The sequence below is a fragment of the Cotesia glomerata genome, linkage group LG6 (assembly GCF_020080835.1).
Source record: "Cotesia glomerata isolate CgM1 linkage group LG6, MPM_Cglom_v2.3, whole genome shotgun sequence".
In the NCBI taxonomy this organism is placed as follows: domain Eukaryota; kingdom Metazoa; phylum Arthropoda; class Insecta; order Hymenoptera; family Braconidae; genus Cotesia; species Cotesia glomerata.
In genome coordinates, this window is record NC_058163.1 from 25,620,634 (window position 1) to 25,636,183 (window position 15,550).

General features: G+C 38.1%; 1 protein-coding gene across 1 annotated transcript in view; it reads left to right on the forward strand.

The window, feature by feature from the left end:
• The window catches only part of LOC123267680 (titin), a 110,457-nt gene extending 95,113 nt beyond the window's left edge, over positions 1–15,344 (forward strand). The window contains exons 43-54 of the mRNA XM_044732440.1: positions 7–7,344; positions 7,622–7,669; positions 7,740–7,853; positions 7,946–8,098; positions 8,215–9,183; positions 10,361–10,930; positions 11,009–11,278; positions 11,366–12,802; positions 13,140–13,244; positions 13,335–13,532; positions 13,875–14,180; positions 14,259–15,344. Coding sequence (XP_044588375.1) covers positions 7–6,054 — 6,048 coding nt within the window. The 3' untranslated portion in view covers positions 6,055–7,344; positions 7,622–7,669; positions 7,740–7,853; ... (7 more) ...; positions 13,875–14,180; positions 14,259–15,344. The remainder of the gene's footprint in view (positions 1–6; positions 7,345–7,621; positions 7,670–7,739; positions 7,854–7,945; positions 8,099–8,214; positions 9,184–10,360; positions 10,931–11,008; positions 11,279–11,365; positions 12,803–13,139; positions 13,245–13,334; positions 13,533–13,874; positions 14,181–14,258) is intronic.
• Positions 15,345–15,550: the final 206 nt, after the last annotated feature.

The window sequence follows — 15,550 nt, forward strand, 5'->3', positions numbered from 1 at the left end:
TGACAGGATCTTATCGAGGAAGTAGTTGAGATAGTTGAGACACCGACCCAGATAACAACTAAGAAGAAAAAACCAAGTAAAAAAGGAAAGAAAGAGGAAATAGTCACGGAAGTCATCGAAAAAGCTCAAGAACATTCAGTCTTCATGGAAGAGCAGCAGATTGTAGAAATAAAGGAAACGCCAGAAAAGAAAATCATTAAGAGAAGGACATCTATCATTCGAGACGACGGAGTTCCTGAGGAAGTTATCGAAGAGATCGTTATACTTAAGCCCAAGAAAGAAAAAGCCAAGCCGATTGTTGAAGAGCTTGAAACTGCAAGCATCACGGGAGTTGAAGTTAGACAAGCGCCGGAAGAGGTAGTCAAGGTTGAGGAAGAAATAATTGAAACTGTCGAAACACCTACTCAAAGGACTGTGAAGCGGAAAAAGAAGGCCACCAAAGATCAGGTTGAACAAGTCGTTGAAGAAGTTATCGTCAAAGCAGTTGAGGAGCAAAAGATTATGGAAGAACAGAAGATTGTTGAGATTACAGAGACACCTACGAAAACAGTCATCAGAAGGAAGTCGATTGTTATACGCGATGATAAAGTTCCTGAAGAAGTTATTGAAGAGATTGTTCTTATAAAGCCACAGTTGGAAAAAGCGAAACCTGTTGTAGAAGAGTTGGATACTGCTAAAGCTACAAAGCCGAAAGTTCTCAAGGTTCCTGTTAAAGGTCAAGTTGATGAAACGAAAGAAACAACAGAAGAAATAGTATTGAAAAAGCCAACCAAAGAGAAAGCTAAACCTGTGGTGGATGAATTGGAAACTGTTAGTATAAGTGAGGTTGAAGTATTGGAAATTTTGGAAACACCAAAGACTAGGATCACTAAAATGAGAAAACCAGCGAAGAAAGATAAACCTGAAGAGCTTGTTGAGAAAATTGTTCACAAATTGGATGAAGAAGCGACTTTGATGGAAGAGCAAAACATCGTTGAAGTTAAGGAAACGCCAACTAAGACAATAATAAGACGGAAATCTATTACTATCAAAGATGGAGTTGCTGAAGAAACTATTGAAGAAATAGTAATTCAAAAACCTAAGAAAGAACGCGCTCATTCGATTGTTGATGAGCTTGGTACTGTTACTATCAGAGAAGTTGATGTTCGTGAAGGTCCAGTGGAGGAAACAATCATTGAGACTGTTGAAACTCCATCGAAAGTTGTTGTAAAGAAAAAGAGGAAGTCTATCAAGGAAGACAAGCCAGAAGAAATCATTCAGGAAGTCATTACTAAAACGAAGAAAGAGAAGAAAGTTATGGAAGATCAAAAGATTGTAGAGATTACTGAAACTCCGGAAAAGAAGATCATTAAAAGGAAAACGTCTGTTGTTCGTGATGATGGTGTTCCTGAAGAAACTATTGAAGAAATTGTTATTCACAAACCAGCTAAAGAAAAAGCAACTCCTATTGTTGAGGAACTTGAAATGGCCAGGATTATAGAGGCTGAAATTCTTCAGGGTCCAGCAGAAAAAGAAGTGACTGTTATTGTAGAAACTCCAACTAAGAGAGTGGTCAAGACTAAGCAACCAGCGAAGAAGGATGAACCGGTGAAGGTTACTGAAGTTATAACTATGAAGCCGATGGAGGAGACTACTTTTATGGAAGAACAACAGATTGTTGAGATCACAGAAACTCCATCGAAGAAGATAATCAAGAGGAAAATTCCTACTGTTGGAGAAGATCAAACATCAGAAGAAACTATTGAGGAGATTATTGTTTTGAAACCAACAGAAGTGAAAGCGAGAGCTATTATAGACGAGCTTGGTTGTGCGACAATCATCGAAACCGAAGTGATTGAAGTTGTAGAAACTCCTAAAACAAGAACAATCAAGACAAGGAAAGTATCGATCAAGGATAAGCCAACCGAAATAATTGAACAGGTGACAATAAAGCCTGTTGAAGAAACAACATCCATGGAGGAACAACAAATCGTAGAAATCACTGAAACTCCAGAAAGGACTGTTATCAAGCGTAAAGTTGCAGTTACGAGAGATGACCAAGCGCCTGAAGAAACTATTGAAGAGATTGTACTTCTAAAACCGAAGAAGGAGAAAGCTAAAACGGTAGTTGACGAACTTCAGACGGTTGAAGTTAGTGAAGTTGAGATATTGGAAGTTATTGAAACGCCCAAGACTCGAGTTACTAAGGTGAAGAAACCAGCTAAGAAGGATGAACCTGTCGAAGTCGTTGAAGAAGTTGTTCACAAGCCTGAAGAAGAAGCAATTCTGATGGAAGAACAGCAAATTGTTGAGATTAAAGAAACTCCAACGAAGACTATTATCCGGAGAAAATCTATTACGATCAAGGATGGAGTACCAGAAGAGACTATTGAAGACATTGTTTTGCACAAACCGAAGAAAGAACGTGCTCATTCAATTGTTGATGAACTTGGTACCGTTACTATTACAGTTACAGATGTTCTCGAGGGTCCTGTAGAAGAAACTGTCATCGAAACTGTTGAAACGCCGGAGAAAATTGTGACAAAGAAGCGAAGGAAGTCTATCAAAGAGGACAAGGTGGCTGAAGTTGTAGAGGAAGTTGTGATCAAGCCGAAAGAAGAGCAAAAGATTATGGAGGATCAGAAGATTGTCGAAGTCGTGGAAACAACTAAGAAGAAGATTATCAAGAAAGTTAAAGCGGTTGTGAATGAAGATGGCATGCCGGAAGAAATAATTGAGGAGATTGTTATTCACAAACCTCAGAAAGAGAAAGCTACTTCTGTAGAAGACAAGCCCGAAGAAGTTAAAGTTAGTAAGGTTAAGGTTCAAAAGGCTCCAAAGAAACCAGAAGAAAGTAAGGTTGAGAAAATAGAAGAAACAGTAGAAGAAGTTACGCCTGAAAAACCTAAGAAGAAAAAGGCAGAAAAGGTTATTACACCTAAAGAAAGCTTAGAGACGACGGAAGTTGTCACTGGTGTTACGATTGAAGAACTTCCGGATGAAGAGAAACCGAAAGAAGAAGCAGCTGCTGAAATAGCTCCTGAAAAAGAAGAGAAACCGAAGATTTCAGAAGTTCCAGTTAGTAAAGCTGAGGAAAAACCGAAGACTGCAAAAGTAGAAGAGGTTAAAGAACAAGTTGAAGAAGTAACACCTGAAAAGCCGAAAAAGAAGAAAAAAGCTGAAAAAACAGTCACTTTCAATGAAAATCTTGTCACTACTGAAATTATTCCATCGAGAAGGGCTGAAGAGTTCCCTGAACTAAAGCCTGAAGAACAGAAAGCGAAACCGGTAGAGGAAGAGAAATTAAACGGTCATGTACCTCAAGAAGTTGTTAAAGTAAAAGTAGACGAAGAAACTACAGAAGAGGTTAAGAAAGTTAAGAAGACCAAAAAGAAAAAACCAGCTAAAAAAGCGGATTGGGAAGAGTGGGTTGAACCTGAGTATGAACGTCCAGTTTTAGAACCAATGCCGGAAAAGATTCAATGGGAGCCGTCGAAGAAGAAAGAAGAAAAACCGGTATCAAAAATACCTCAGAAACTTGTCCCACAGAAAGTAGAAAGAGTTACGGCACATAAGGCAACAAAACTTCAATTTTCGGAGGCGAAAGAAGAAGTTCAATTTGGAACTGTTAAATTGAAGAAAGCAAAACCTGTTGAAAGGAAGGAAACCCCGAAAGTTGAATTGCCGAAATTTATGTTGAAGAGTCGTATTACGTTCCATGGAGAATATCCACCGGAATTGCAATACCCGGAATTGACAGAAATTGAACCAAATCCTGTTCAGTCTGGAATTCTTTCGCGAAATATTGAGGAAGGGTTGAAAGTTATCAAGAAGAAGATGAAGAAAGTAAAATTATCGGAAAAAGAAGTTGTAGAGTTAGAAAAGTTAGATAAAGAATTTGAGGAATTGAAAAAGGTTCCACTTGAGAAAATTGAAGATAAATCTATTTATGAAAGGCCAGCGAAGAAACCTAAAGAAGAAGAAGAGCAGCCTAAACCTTTAGTTATTGGTAAAGGTAAAGTTCTTGAAAAGCCTGAAGAAGTTCCAGAAGAAATAAAATTAAAGAAAATTCCAGAAAAGAAACCAGAGGAGATTGAAGAAAAACCGAAAAAGCCTAAGAAAGAACAACCAGAAGAAAAGCCCAAAGAGAAAAAAGAAAGGAAACCATCAGTTAAATTGGAACATGAAGACTTCAAACCGTTAGACTTTGAGAGGCCTGAATTGGAAAAATATGTTCCAGAAGAACCGGAACGTCCTGAAGAGCCTACACCTGAGGTTGAAGTAAAACCTCCGCCCAAGAAACCAAAGAAGAAGCCAGATCAGGAAATTGAACAGGTACCTATTGTTCCAGGTGTTCCAAAACCACGGGAACCTGAAGAACAGCCAGAGGTCAAATTCCGTATACCCGAAAGACCAAAACCTGAGGAAGAACCAGAGAAGATTACGCTCAAAGGTTGGAAAAAGGGTGAACCCGAAGAAGAAGGTGTTGAAGAGCATCCTCAATTGGAAATTAAGCCACAACCAAGTGTTCCAAAACAAGAAGAAGAGGTCGAAGAAAAGGTTCCAGAAAAAGAGAAACCTAAAAAGAAAAAGAAGAAACCAGTGAAGAAAGAAAAAGAAGCATGGGAGGAGTGGGTTGAACCTGAGTATGAACGTCCTGTTTTAGAACCGATGCCTGAAAAGATAGAATGGGAACCATCTAAGAGAAGGAAGGAAAGTATACCTATGCATCTGGAAAAACCATCAGTTGCAGAAATTTCGGCTCCGGAACCAGTTCCAGAGGAAGTAGCCACGTTTAAACGCAAGCCTAAGAAAGAACCTGAAGAAGTTTCTGAGGAGGTAGTTGTCATAAAACCACAGAAGAAAGAGATTGAAGTAACTGAAGATGTAACAGAAGAAGTGACGTTAAAGAAGGTACCGAAAAAAGAACCGGTTATTGAAGAAGCAGCTGATGAGATAGTTATTAAAAAGCCTGTTCCTAAAGAAGTTGAAAAAGTAGTCGAAGAAGTTACTGAGGATGTGACTATCACCAAAAAACTGAAGCCTAAACCAAAACCAAAAATAGACGAGGTTTCAGAGGAGATAGTGATCAAAAAACCAGTTCCTGAAGAGGAAGAAAAAGTCGTTGAAGAAGTAACAGAAGAAGTGACACTCAAAAAGAAGCCTAAGATAAAGCCAACAGTTGAGGAAGCCCCTGCAGAAATCACTATTAAAAAGCCGGCACAAAAGGTAGAGGAAAAACCAACAGAAGAGGTCAGTCAAGAAATAGTTATTCCTAAAAAACCAGAGTCAAAAACAGAAGAAGCAGCTGATGAAATGACCATTAAAAAACCGGTACCTCAAGAAGTTGAAAAGGTTGTTGAAGAAGTTAAAGAAGAAGTTACTATCAAGAAGAAAACAAAAACAAAAAAGAAGCCGAAGAAAGCTGATTGGGAAGAATGGGTTGAGCCTGAATACGAGCGACCGGTTTTGGAACCAATGCCAGAGAAAATTGAATGGGAACCATCCAAGAAGAGGAAAGAAAGTATACCTATGCATTTGGAAAAACCATCAGTTGCGGAGGTTTCGGCTCCGGAACCAGTTCCAGAGGAAGTAGTCACGTTTAAACGCAAGCCTAAGAAAGAACCTGAAGAAGTTTCTGAGGAAGTAGTTGTTATAAAACCTCAGAAGAAAGAGATTCAAGTTATAGAAGATGTTACGGAAGAAGTTACATTGAAGAAGGTACCAAAAAAAGAACCGGTTGTTGAAGAAGCAGCTGATGAAGTTACAATAAAGAAGCCTGTTATTGAAAAACCCGAAGAACAACCAGAAGATGTTACTGAAGAAATTACGTTGAAGAAGAAACCAAAGAAGAAACCAGTTATTGATGAAGCTGCTGATGAAGTTACAATCAAGAAGCCTGTTATTGAAAAACCCGAAGAACAACCAGAAGATGTTACTGAAGAAATTACGTTGAAGAAGAAACCAAAGAAGAAACCAGTTATTGATGAAGCTGCTGATGAAGTTACAATCAAGAAGCCTGTTATTGAAAACCCGAAGAACAACCAGAAGATGTTACTGAAGAAATTACGTTGAAGAAGAAACCAAAGAAGAAACCAGTTATTGATGAAGCTGCTGATGAAGTTACAATCAAGAAGCCTGTTATTGAAAAACCCGAAGAACAACCAGAAGATGTTACTGAAGAAATTACGTTGAAGAAGAAACCAAAGAAGAAACCAGTTATTGATGAAGCTGCTGATGAAGTTACAATCAAGAAGCCTGTTATTGAAAAACCCGAAGAACAACCAGAAGATGTTACTGAAGAAATTACTTTGAAAAAGAAACCAAAAAAGAAACCAGTTACTGAAGAAGCTGCTGATGAAGTTACAATAAAGAAACCTGTTGTTAAAAAACCTGAAGAACAAGCAGAAGATGTTACTGAAGAAATTACGTTGAAGAAGAAACCAAAGAAGAAACCAGTAATTGATGAAGCTGCTGATGAAGTTACTATAAAGAAGCCTGTGGTACAACCGGAGGAAGACATTACTGAAGAAGTGACTTTGAAGAAGAAACCAAAGAAGAAAGAGCCAGTAATTGAGGATGCTGAAGATACTGAAATAACAATTAAGAAAAAACCAAAAGCTAAAGCCCAAGTCACCGAGACAGAAGACGTTTCGACAGACATAAAATTAAAGAGAAAAGTTTCCAAAACAACTGTCGACGAAGCTGCAGCTGAATTAGTCATTGAAAAAACCGAGGAAGTCGTTGAAGAAGGCCCGGAAGAAGTAGTAGAAGAAGTCGTAGAAGAATTCACGATCAAACGCAAACCGCCGAAAAAAGCTCCTAAGCTGATAGAAGAAATATGCGAAGACGTAACACTTAGGAAGCTTAGACCCAAGAAAAAGCGTCCAGACATCAAGGAAGTTACTGAAACAGAAGTAGTGACCTTCCGACCTCGATCGACAAAGACTAAAGAAGACGTTGAACAAGAGTTCAAAATATCTCTTAACACCTATGAGGAAGAAGATATCTCAATGTCTGGTAAGGTTCGTCTCAAACCTAAGAAACGCGCTCCAACGTACCATGAAGAAGGTGGAGAGGAAACTATCCGCATTATTCAAGGTCCCGAAGACGATGGTCAACCGATTGTTGAAGAAATAATTTATGATTCGGAAGAAGAGTACAGTATCAGCGAATTGGAAACAGATCAATATAATCTACCTCTTAGGAAGAAAAAGAAGCCTCGTCCGTACTCTGTTGAGCAAATTGACGAGGATGATGTCAGGGTTAAGTTGAAGAAGGAGCGAAAGTATTCTGTAGAAGAAACTGATGAATCATTGGCACTGAAATTGAAATCCAAACGACGTACATCAACGTTTGAAGAAGGTTCGGAAATATTTTGATTTTATTTTTATCTGCTTGCATACAGTCAACTGCTTCCAGCTTCATAGAGACTAATATTTTAAGGTAATATTAAAATGAACAGGGTAGTATGAAAGTGAGTACACCTAACCTAATAATCCTCCATGATCTAATTATTTCAATAGAAAGATAGACCGGCATAAGCGACTGACACTGAGGCTTCTAATATCAATGCTTTAATCTATTAATTTCAATTTTAATTGGCATTTGTTTGATAATGATCGTTTTTAATCATTCGCAGAAGAAGCCAGTCTCAGTATCACTCGAGAAGGTGACATCTATGAAGAAGGTAATTACTAGAAAATTTATAAACTACTTACTCTTTTAGATGAAAAACTATCCGTGCAATATTCTTGTAGATGAAGGAGATTACAGTGTCCACGATGGCGCTACAATGTTCTCCATTTGCTCATACGTTGCGGAAACTGACGAAGCCATTAATCTGGTGGAAGGAGAAAGAGTTTACGTTATTGGTAATTTAATAATTATTTTTTCAAGATGGTGTTTTGATATTATATAATAAGTAGCAAGTCTTATAGTGTAAATGTTGAATTCAAATTTTCAGAACACACCAATACTGACTGGTGGTTTGTTAAGAAACATTTGACTCAAGAAAAAGGATGGGTACCAGCTCAATATCTTCTGGATGAAGAACATTACACTATTTATCTACAAAGAAAGCTTCATGAAAAGATTGATAAACTTCCTGTCTTTGAAAGTAAGTGATTAAAAATTGGAGATTTTTTTATAAAAAATTTAATGAGCATTTTGAGTTGTGCACTTTTGGATTTTTTAAACCTTTACAAATATTCTAAGAATCACTTTATTTTCTAGAACCTGGACCAGGTGACGAATCATCAGCGCCGAAGTTCGTCAAGAAACTCCAACCAATCCACACCCCCGATGGTTACACAGTTCAATTTGAGTGTCAAGTTGAAGGGTTACCAAGACCTCAGATCACTTGGTTCAGACAAACAGCAATAATAAAACCTTCTCCTGACTTCCAAATCTACTATGACGAGGACAACGTTGCGACGCTTATCATCAGAGAAGTATTCCCAGAAGACGCTGGAATGTTCACATGTGTAGCTAAGAACACAGCTGGATTCGCTTCAAGTACAACAGAACTTACCGTGGAAGCTCCACTTTCTGATCACGGCTCCGACATGACAGGCCACTCGCGCAAGAGTTTGTCCCGCGAATCATCATTAGCCGATATTCTCGAAGGAATACCACCAACATTCTCCCGTAAACCTAAAGCAAAATGCGTTGACGAAAATACCGACGTCATTCTGGAGTGCCGATTGGTGGCTGTGCCTGAACCCGAGATCATTTGGTACTATGAAGACACCAAGATCATCAGCAAAGACAACGTTGTCGTCGCTACAGAGAGTGATATGCACATGTACTGCAGTGTGATGAAGATCAAGAAGGTTACGAAGAAGCAGGAAGGACGATACAAAGTCGTTGCTAAGAATCGAGAAGGTGAAGCGTCTATTGAGATTCCACTGAAGGTTAAGACTGGCGCCCAAGAACCACCAGAAATTTTGGAGCCTTTGAAACCATTCGTCGTTCGTGAAGGAGAAACAGTAGTTCTGTCTACGCAGATCGTTGGTACTCCAGCTCCAAAGATCACCTGGTTGAAGGACGGTAAACCTCTTAAAGGATTAACTCCAACCAAAGATGGCGATGTTAATACTTTGACAATCATTCAGCCAAAACTTTCCGACAAAGGAGAGTATTCTTGCGTCGCCACCAATGATCTGGGTACTGCAGAAACTAAAGCTACTCTTACTGTTGAAGGTAAAGCTACTTTGTACTTTCCACTAATGTCACTGGTGATAAAATGCTTTATCAAAAAAACTTACAGCCAAAACTGTCTAAAGGTGCTTTCTCCGGATAGGATCCTCGTTAAAGGATCATACGTACTTATTCTCTAAAACTAAAGTAGAAGAATATCGTAGCGAACCTTTAACGAATGTATCTTATCAACGAGAGCACTTTTAGAAGGATTTATCTGTAGTCGCTAATGCTTTTGGCTTTGCTAATATTTATTGCAGTTTCTAAACCCACCTGTGAGGGATCACATTGTGGCACCATATCAGAAGCAACAAGCAAAAATGCCTGTTCAGGATCTAACTGCGGAACCGCTAGCAATTCCCTCCATGATCCTAATCCTAAATCATGTTGTGATGGTTCTCACTGTGGAACAATCACAGATACTTCTTGCAAAAACGGTTGCTGTTCTGGATCACATTGTGGTACAGTCAGTGGCTCCAAACCGTGTTGTGATGGTTCTAACTGTGGAACAGTCACTGATGGTTCTTGCAAGAAAGGTTGCTGTTCTGGATCACATTGTGGCACAATCAGTGATTCTATGAACAATGGCTCCAAACCGTGCTGTGATGGTTCTCACTGTGGAACAATCACTAATGGATCTTGCAAGAAAGGTTGCTGTTCTGGATCACACTGTGGTACGGTCAGCAATTCAGCAACTAACTCCTATCCCACTTCCGATTCTAAGATATGCAGTGATGGCATTCACTGTGGCACTATCACAGACGTTTCTTGCAAAAATGGTTGTTGCTCTGGCTCTCATTGTGGTACAATCAGTGAACTAATTGCTGAAGCCATCCCTATTGTTGATCTCAAACCCCGCTCAAATGATCAAAATGACAACTCAGAATCTAACTGTGACACAATTTATAATTCTACCTTTGATCCTAACACAACATCCTCTTATGATTCTGACAGCAATACGCTTTCGGGAGCTGTTAAACCTGCTTATGAATTAGACAGAAAAGCTTTTTGTAAATTCTGCTGCCGAACAGTCTGTACAAGGACTTGCGTCACTAAACAAACGCTTTTGATTGAGCAAACCATTAACACTTCATCGGTTATTACAATTGAAGGTAATAGTCGCCTAGACTTAATACCTAAGAATTTTTACTAATCATAATATAAAATGTCGATCTTTTAGAAACGCCCAGTGGCGCTCCAGAGCCACCACTCTTCACGCAACGATTCCAAGAGCTGACAGTTCCTGAAAAAGGAACATTCAAATTAGTCGCTAAAGTTACTGGCAATCCTGTACCAGAAGTAACATGGCTGAGAAACAACAAGCCATTAGGAAAGTCTCCTAACATCAAAGAAACTTACGACGGTGAGAACATCACTCTAGAGATCAAAAACGCAGACTCTGAAGTTGACTCCGGAGATTACAAATGCACTGCCAGCAACCCTGTTGGAAAGGCATCGCATGGCGCTAAAGTCACTGTCGACGTTCCCAGAGTGACGTTTACCAAGAAACTTCCCGAAGAATTGTCTGTTGATGAGTACAGAACACTTGAACTAACTTGCGAAACATCACACACAATGTCAACGACCTGGTGGTACAATGACAAAGAAATCAGTGGCATGGATCACCGTGAAGTTATTGAAGAAGGTCGAGTTCATAAGCTTGTTATAAAGAAAACAAGCGCCACTGACGAGGGTACTTACAAATGCACTGTCAAGAACCAAAGTACTACTTGTACTGTTCAAGTCAAACGTAAGCATAATTTTGCACTACTATTTTTATTTTTACGATAGTTTAAAAAGTTCGTACTAATGTTTACTCGTTTTACAGCCACCAAGCCAGAATTTGTCAAGAAACTACAGGACTTTGAGGTGATTGAGAAAGAGGTTGCTATTCTGGAAGTTGAAATCACTTCGCAAACTGCTGACGTCATTTGGAAGAAGGATGGCGAGCCTTTGAAACCTCGTGATGATAAGGTTGAGTTCGTAAAAGATGGGTCAGTTAGAAAATTGCTCATCAGAAGTACTTCTGTGCATGACGAAGGCGAGTACAGCTGCACTCTCCTGGACGAAGAATGTTCTGCAGAAGTTACTGTTGTCGGTAAGCTGAATCACAATATTCTCAAGTAAAATTTCTGGTAACTAATTGAATTTTAATGTTTATGATTAATTACGATTCAATTTATAGAATTACCACCTGAGATAATAACAAAGATGAAGGACGTAAGAATAGCACGAGGTGACAAAGCCAAGTTCAACATCGAGCTGACTAAAGGTGACGCTTTGGTGCGTTGGTTCAAGGACGGACAAGAGCTTCAGTTTTCTGAACACGTTAGCCTATCGATTGACGGCAAGCGTCAGAAATTGAAGATATACGAGGCAACTTCTGAAGATGCTGGAGTTTACTCTTGCCAAGTTGGAGAACAGACATCAGCAGCGCGACTTATCGTAGAAGAACCAGAGATTGACTTTATTCGACGACTACCCGACGTAACTTTAGTGCCTCTGGATGAAGACGCGCTCTTCACAATCGAATTGTCTAAACCTGACGTGCCTGTTCAGTGGTTCAAGAAAGGTGTTCCTATCAAGGAGTCTGCCAAGTATACGATAATCGACGAGGGCAGAGTCAAGAAATTGATTGTCAGTGACTGCAGTGTAGATGACGCTGTTGAGTACAGCGCAGTCGTGCTAAATGTCAAAACATCTTCGAGATTGAAGGTAGAAGTTGTCGAAGCTCCACCCAAGATTTCGATAGAGTCACCGAAGAAGTACAGAGTGAAGAAAGGACATGATGTTGATATGACTGTCAGATTCTCAGCAGCTCCTAAGCCAACTGACGAGTGGACCGTTGATGGCCGCGTTATTGTCAAGTCTAAGAGGATCATCAAGACTTGCGACGAAGAGTCTGCTACTTTGACTATCAAGAAAGTCGAAGAGAAAGATGTGGGTGATTACACACTGAAGTTAGTCAATACTCACGGTGAAGCCAGCACTGAAATAAAGCTTATCATTGGCCGCGAGCCTGGTAAGCCTGAAGGACCTTTGGTCGTTAAGAACATCAGGCATGATCGCGTTACTATCCAATGGAAGCCTCCGAAAGATGACGGTGGCTATGATATCACCGAGTACATCATAGAGAAATGCGAAAAGACCAAGAAGACTTGGACGAGAATCACTGAAGTCACGGAAGAAACTTTGACTTATGAAATTGAAAATCTTAACAAGGATATTGAGTACATTTTCAGGGTGATTGCAAGAAATGAAGTCGGACCATCAGAACCCTTGGAATCCGAGCCGGTGACTATGAAATCGACGTTTGACAAACCTGGAGCGCCTCAAGGACCACTTGAAGTTTCGGGAATGACCAAGACGTCGTTTACTATTATGTGGAATCCACCGGAAAGCGATGGAGGCAGTCCTATCATTGAGTACAACGTGGAAATGAAAGAAACTAGCAAGAAGAGCTGGACGAAAGTTGGCACTACCAAGGAAGACATCACTTATATCAGTGTATCAGATTTGAAGACAGATGCGGCTTATGAATTCAGGATAACTGCTACTAATGCTATTGGTACTGGTCCTCCGTACTTGTCGGAGGAGCCTATTGTCACAGGAAAACGAATCAGTAAGTATTTTAGTGTAAATGCTTTGAAATTGATAACCAACCGTGAAAAAAATCTTCTGATATGTTCATTTATCATTATTGATATGGCTTAACTTGAAAATTGGTTATATCAGACCAGATAATTTTTTCACAAACATAGATGCTTATTTACTAACTTTTTTATGCTTATGCTCAGTATTAAGCAAATTTACTGAAGAATCGCTTTACGCTCTCCTTGGAATCTTCCCTCCGACTAAAAAAGTTTCTAGCAAATGTAAGTGCTTGTTAACCCATCGCTGATTTTGAAACTTTTTTAATAATAAATGAAACACAATATTGATTCATGACCTTTTTTTAGCGCCGCCATCATGTCCGCTCAATTTCCACGTGGAAAACATAACTAGTAAGAGTGTAACTCTTAATTGGTCACCACCTGCAAGCACAGGAGGCTCCGAATTAACTGGTACGGTGGATTAGATACTTAAAGTATAGAAATGAAGTGTCTGATAAGCGTGAAATTGGTTGCTATAATATGAATGATTTCATTTCGCAGGATATGTGATTGAGAAGAGGCCGCTTATTGGCAAAGGATCTAAGTGGATAAAAGTAGTGACATTAGACGCTACAACACATTCTTACTGCGTCGAAAACCTCAAGGAAAGTGAGTTCCTGTTCAGAATATTTGCTGAAAACAGTATAGGGCTCAGTACGCCGGCCATTTCTGAGCCTGTTACACTGAAGACTCATGCAAGTAAGTGGATAAAATCGGCTGCCCAATTTCAAAGTACAGTAACTAACATTTTTCAATTTTTCTTATTAAAAAAAAGTTTGCCCACCAAATTGATGAAAAATTAGATTTATGAATAGAAAATACTTGAATATAAATATTTTTAAGAAAAAATACTTGAAATTGAGGTTTAAAAGTTATAAAAAATGCAGCAATACTAGAAAAAATCAGATATAAAAATTTTGCAGTTACTGTGTTTTAAAATTGAGCAGCCGAAATTAATATATTACTCTTCTTTGGAAGTTCAAAAAATCGTGAGCTGATTTTAAGAAATGAGTTTTTAATCGAATGATTCAAATTTTTCAGACGTTCCATCACCACCAACTGCACCACTAGAAATCCGACAGATCGCTGCAAACACTGTAGTGATAGAATGGGGACGACCTGAATCTGACGGCGGTTCGCCATTAGAAGCCTATAAAATTGCAATAAGAGATACAAAGAAGACAATGTGGATAGAAGTTGGCCGCGTTAATGCAGACATTCAAAAACTTAACGTACGTGATCTCCAAGAAGGCCATGAATACCTTATGAGGATTTATGCAAAAAATGAAGTAGGATTCAGTGAACCACTTGAGTCTGATGAACCCGTTAAAATAGTTCCTGCATCTGGTAAGTTTCATTACTTGTGAAAACTAATTCAATAATCAAAATTATGACTATAATTGTAATTATGACTGTTTTTAACAGATTTAGCGGTAATAGAACCAATCGCCGAAGCAACAGAACGAGGGGAAACAGCATCCGTGAGTTACAGCACAGAAAACACAAGTTCTTGGCTTCGAGATCACAATATGGATGCGGATATAAGTTCTTATGCACGCGCGCGTCTTCTGAGAAAGGACGAATACTTTTTCCGAATATGGCACTACGCCAAGAAGCTTTTTAAATAAGCATTTCCAGAATTCTATCTCAAATCAATTGTTTTTTTCTTTTTTATGGTCAGCCTAAAAGATTTAGCAAGCTGATGTGAAAGGTAAAGTAGAATGCGAATTGATCAGCTTTCGATAATTGATTATCAAATATTATTTAATTTTTGGTTAGTTACCGTGTATATAAGTTATGATAAATTATAAATTATAAATAAAAGTATAAATTTATAAAAGGACGAGTGTAAAATCTAGTCAAACAGTTTAAATAATCGTTAATTGTGTAATCGCAAACGATGGAATAACCTTAACCTCTATTATATGGACAATCAACTTTTACGATGAGATCCTCTTTAATTATTTATTTTAAAATTACTGCTCATTTATTATTTATCCATTAAAGCTCATTAATTATTTATATTTATGATTAATAATTAATTATCACATTTTTTGTGGCTTGTCCATAGCCAAGAGATTTTGAAAAATGTATTCTTTATTAAAAATTATATTAAATATGTAAAAGTAATATAAATATTTCTATTTGATGAATGAAAGAAAAACGTCTACGTCGTGATCTTTCAATATCTGAGTGGAGAGGATTAATTATAAGTATTTATTGTTAATGTATTTAATTATCGTATGTGTAATTATTATTAATATTAATGTAAACTATTATTGTATAACGGCAATAAGTCAAATGTCATTTATAAGTGTAATTCAATTAATTGAGAGTTATAAATACTGAAAATAATAAAAAAGACGATCGGTGTTTATGCCACGTGATATTGGTACCCCGAGACGTAAATATAGGTGCGAAATTCCATCATTGCATTCACCAATGTTATGTCGCATGCTCCGAGTCTTTTTTATTAGAGTTGTGAATAATAAACGACTGTAAATTATGGGATAAATCTTTCTTTTTTTAGTCCTTATTTATCATTCCTTTTCAAGGCTTTCGAGATTAATTAATCAAAAGTTTAAATACCTGTAAAAAATTTTACGACACAGGTATTTTTAAGTCAAAAAATTCTTTTTATGTGTAATTATTAATTATAAGCAGAGCGTTTTTTTTCTAAATTCTCATTTGTTTAAAAGAAAAACATAAAAAAATAC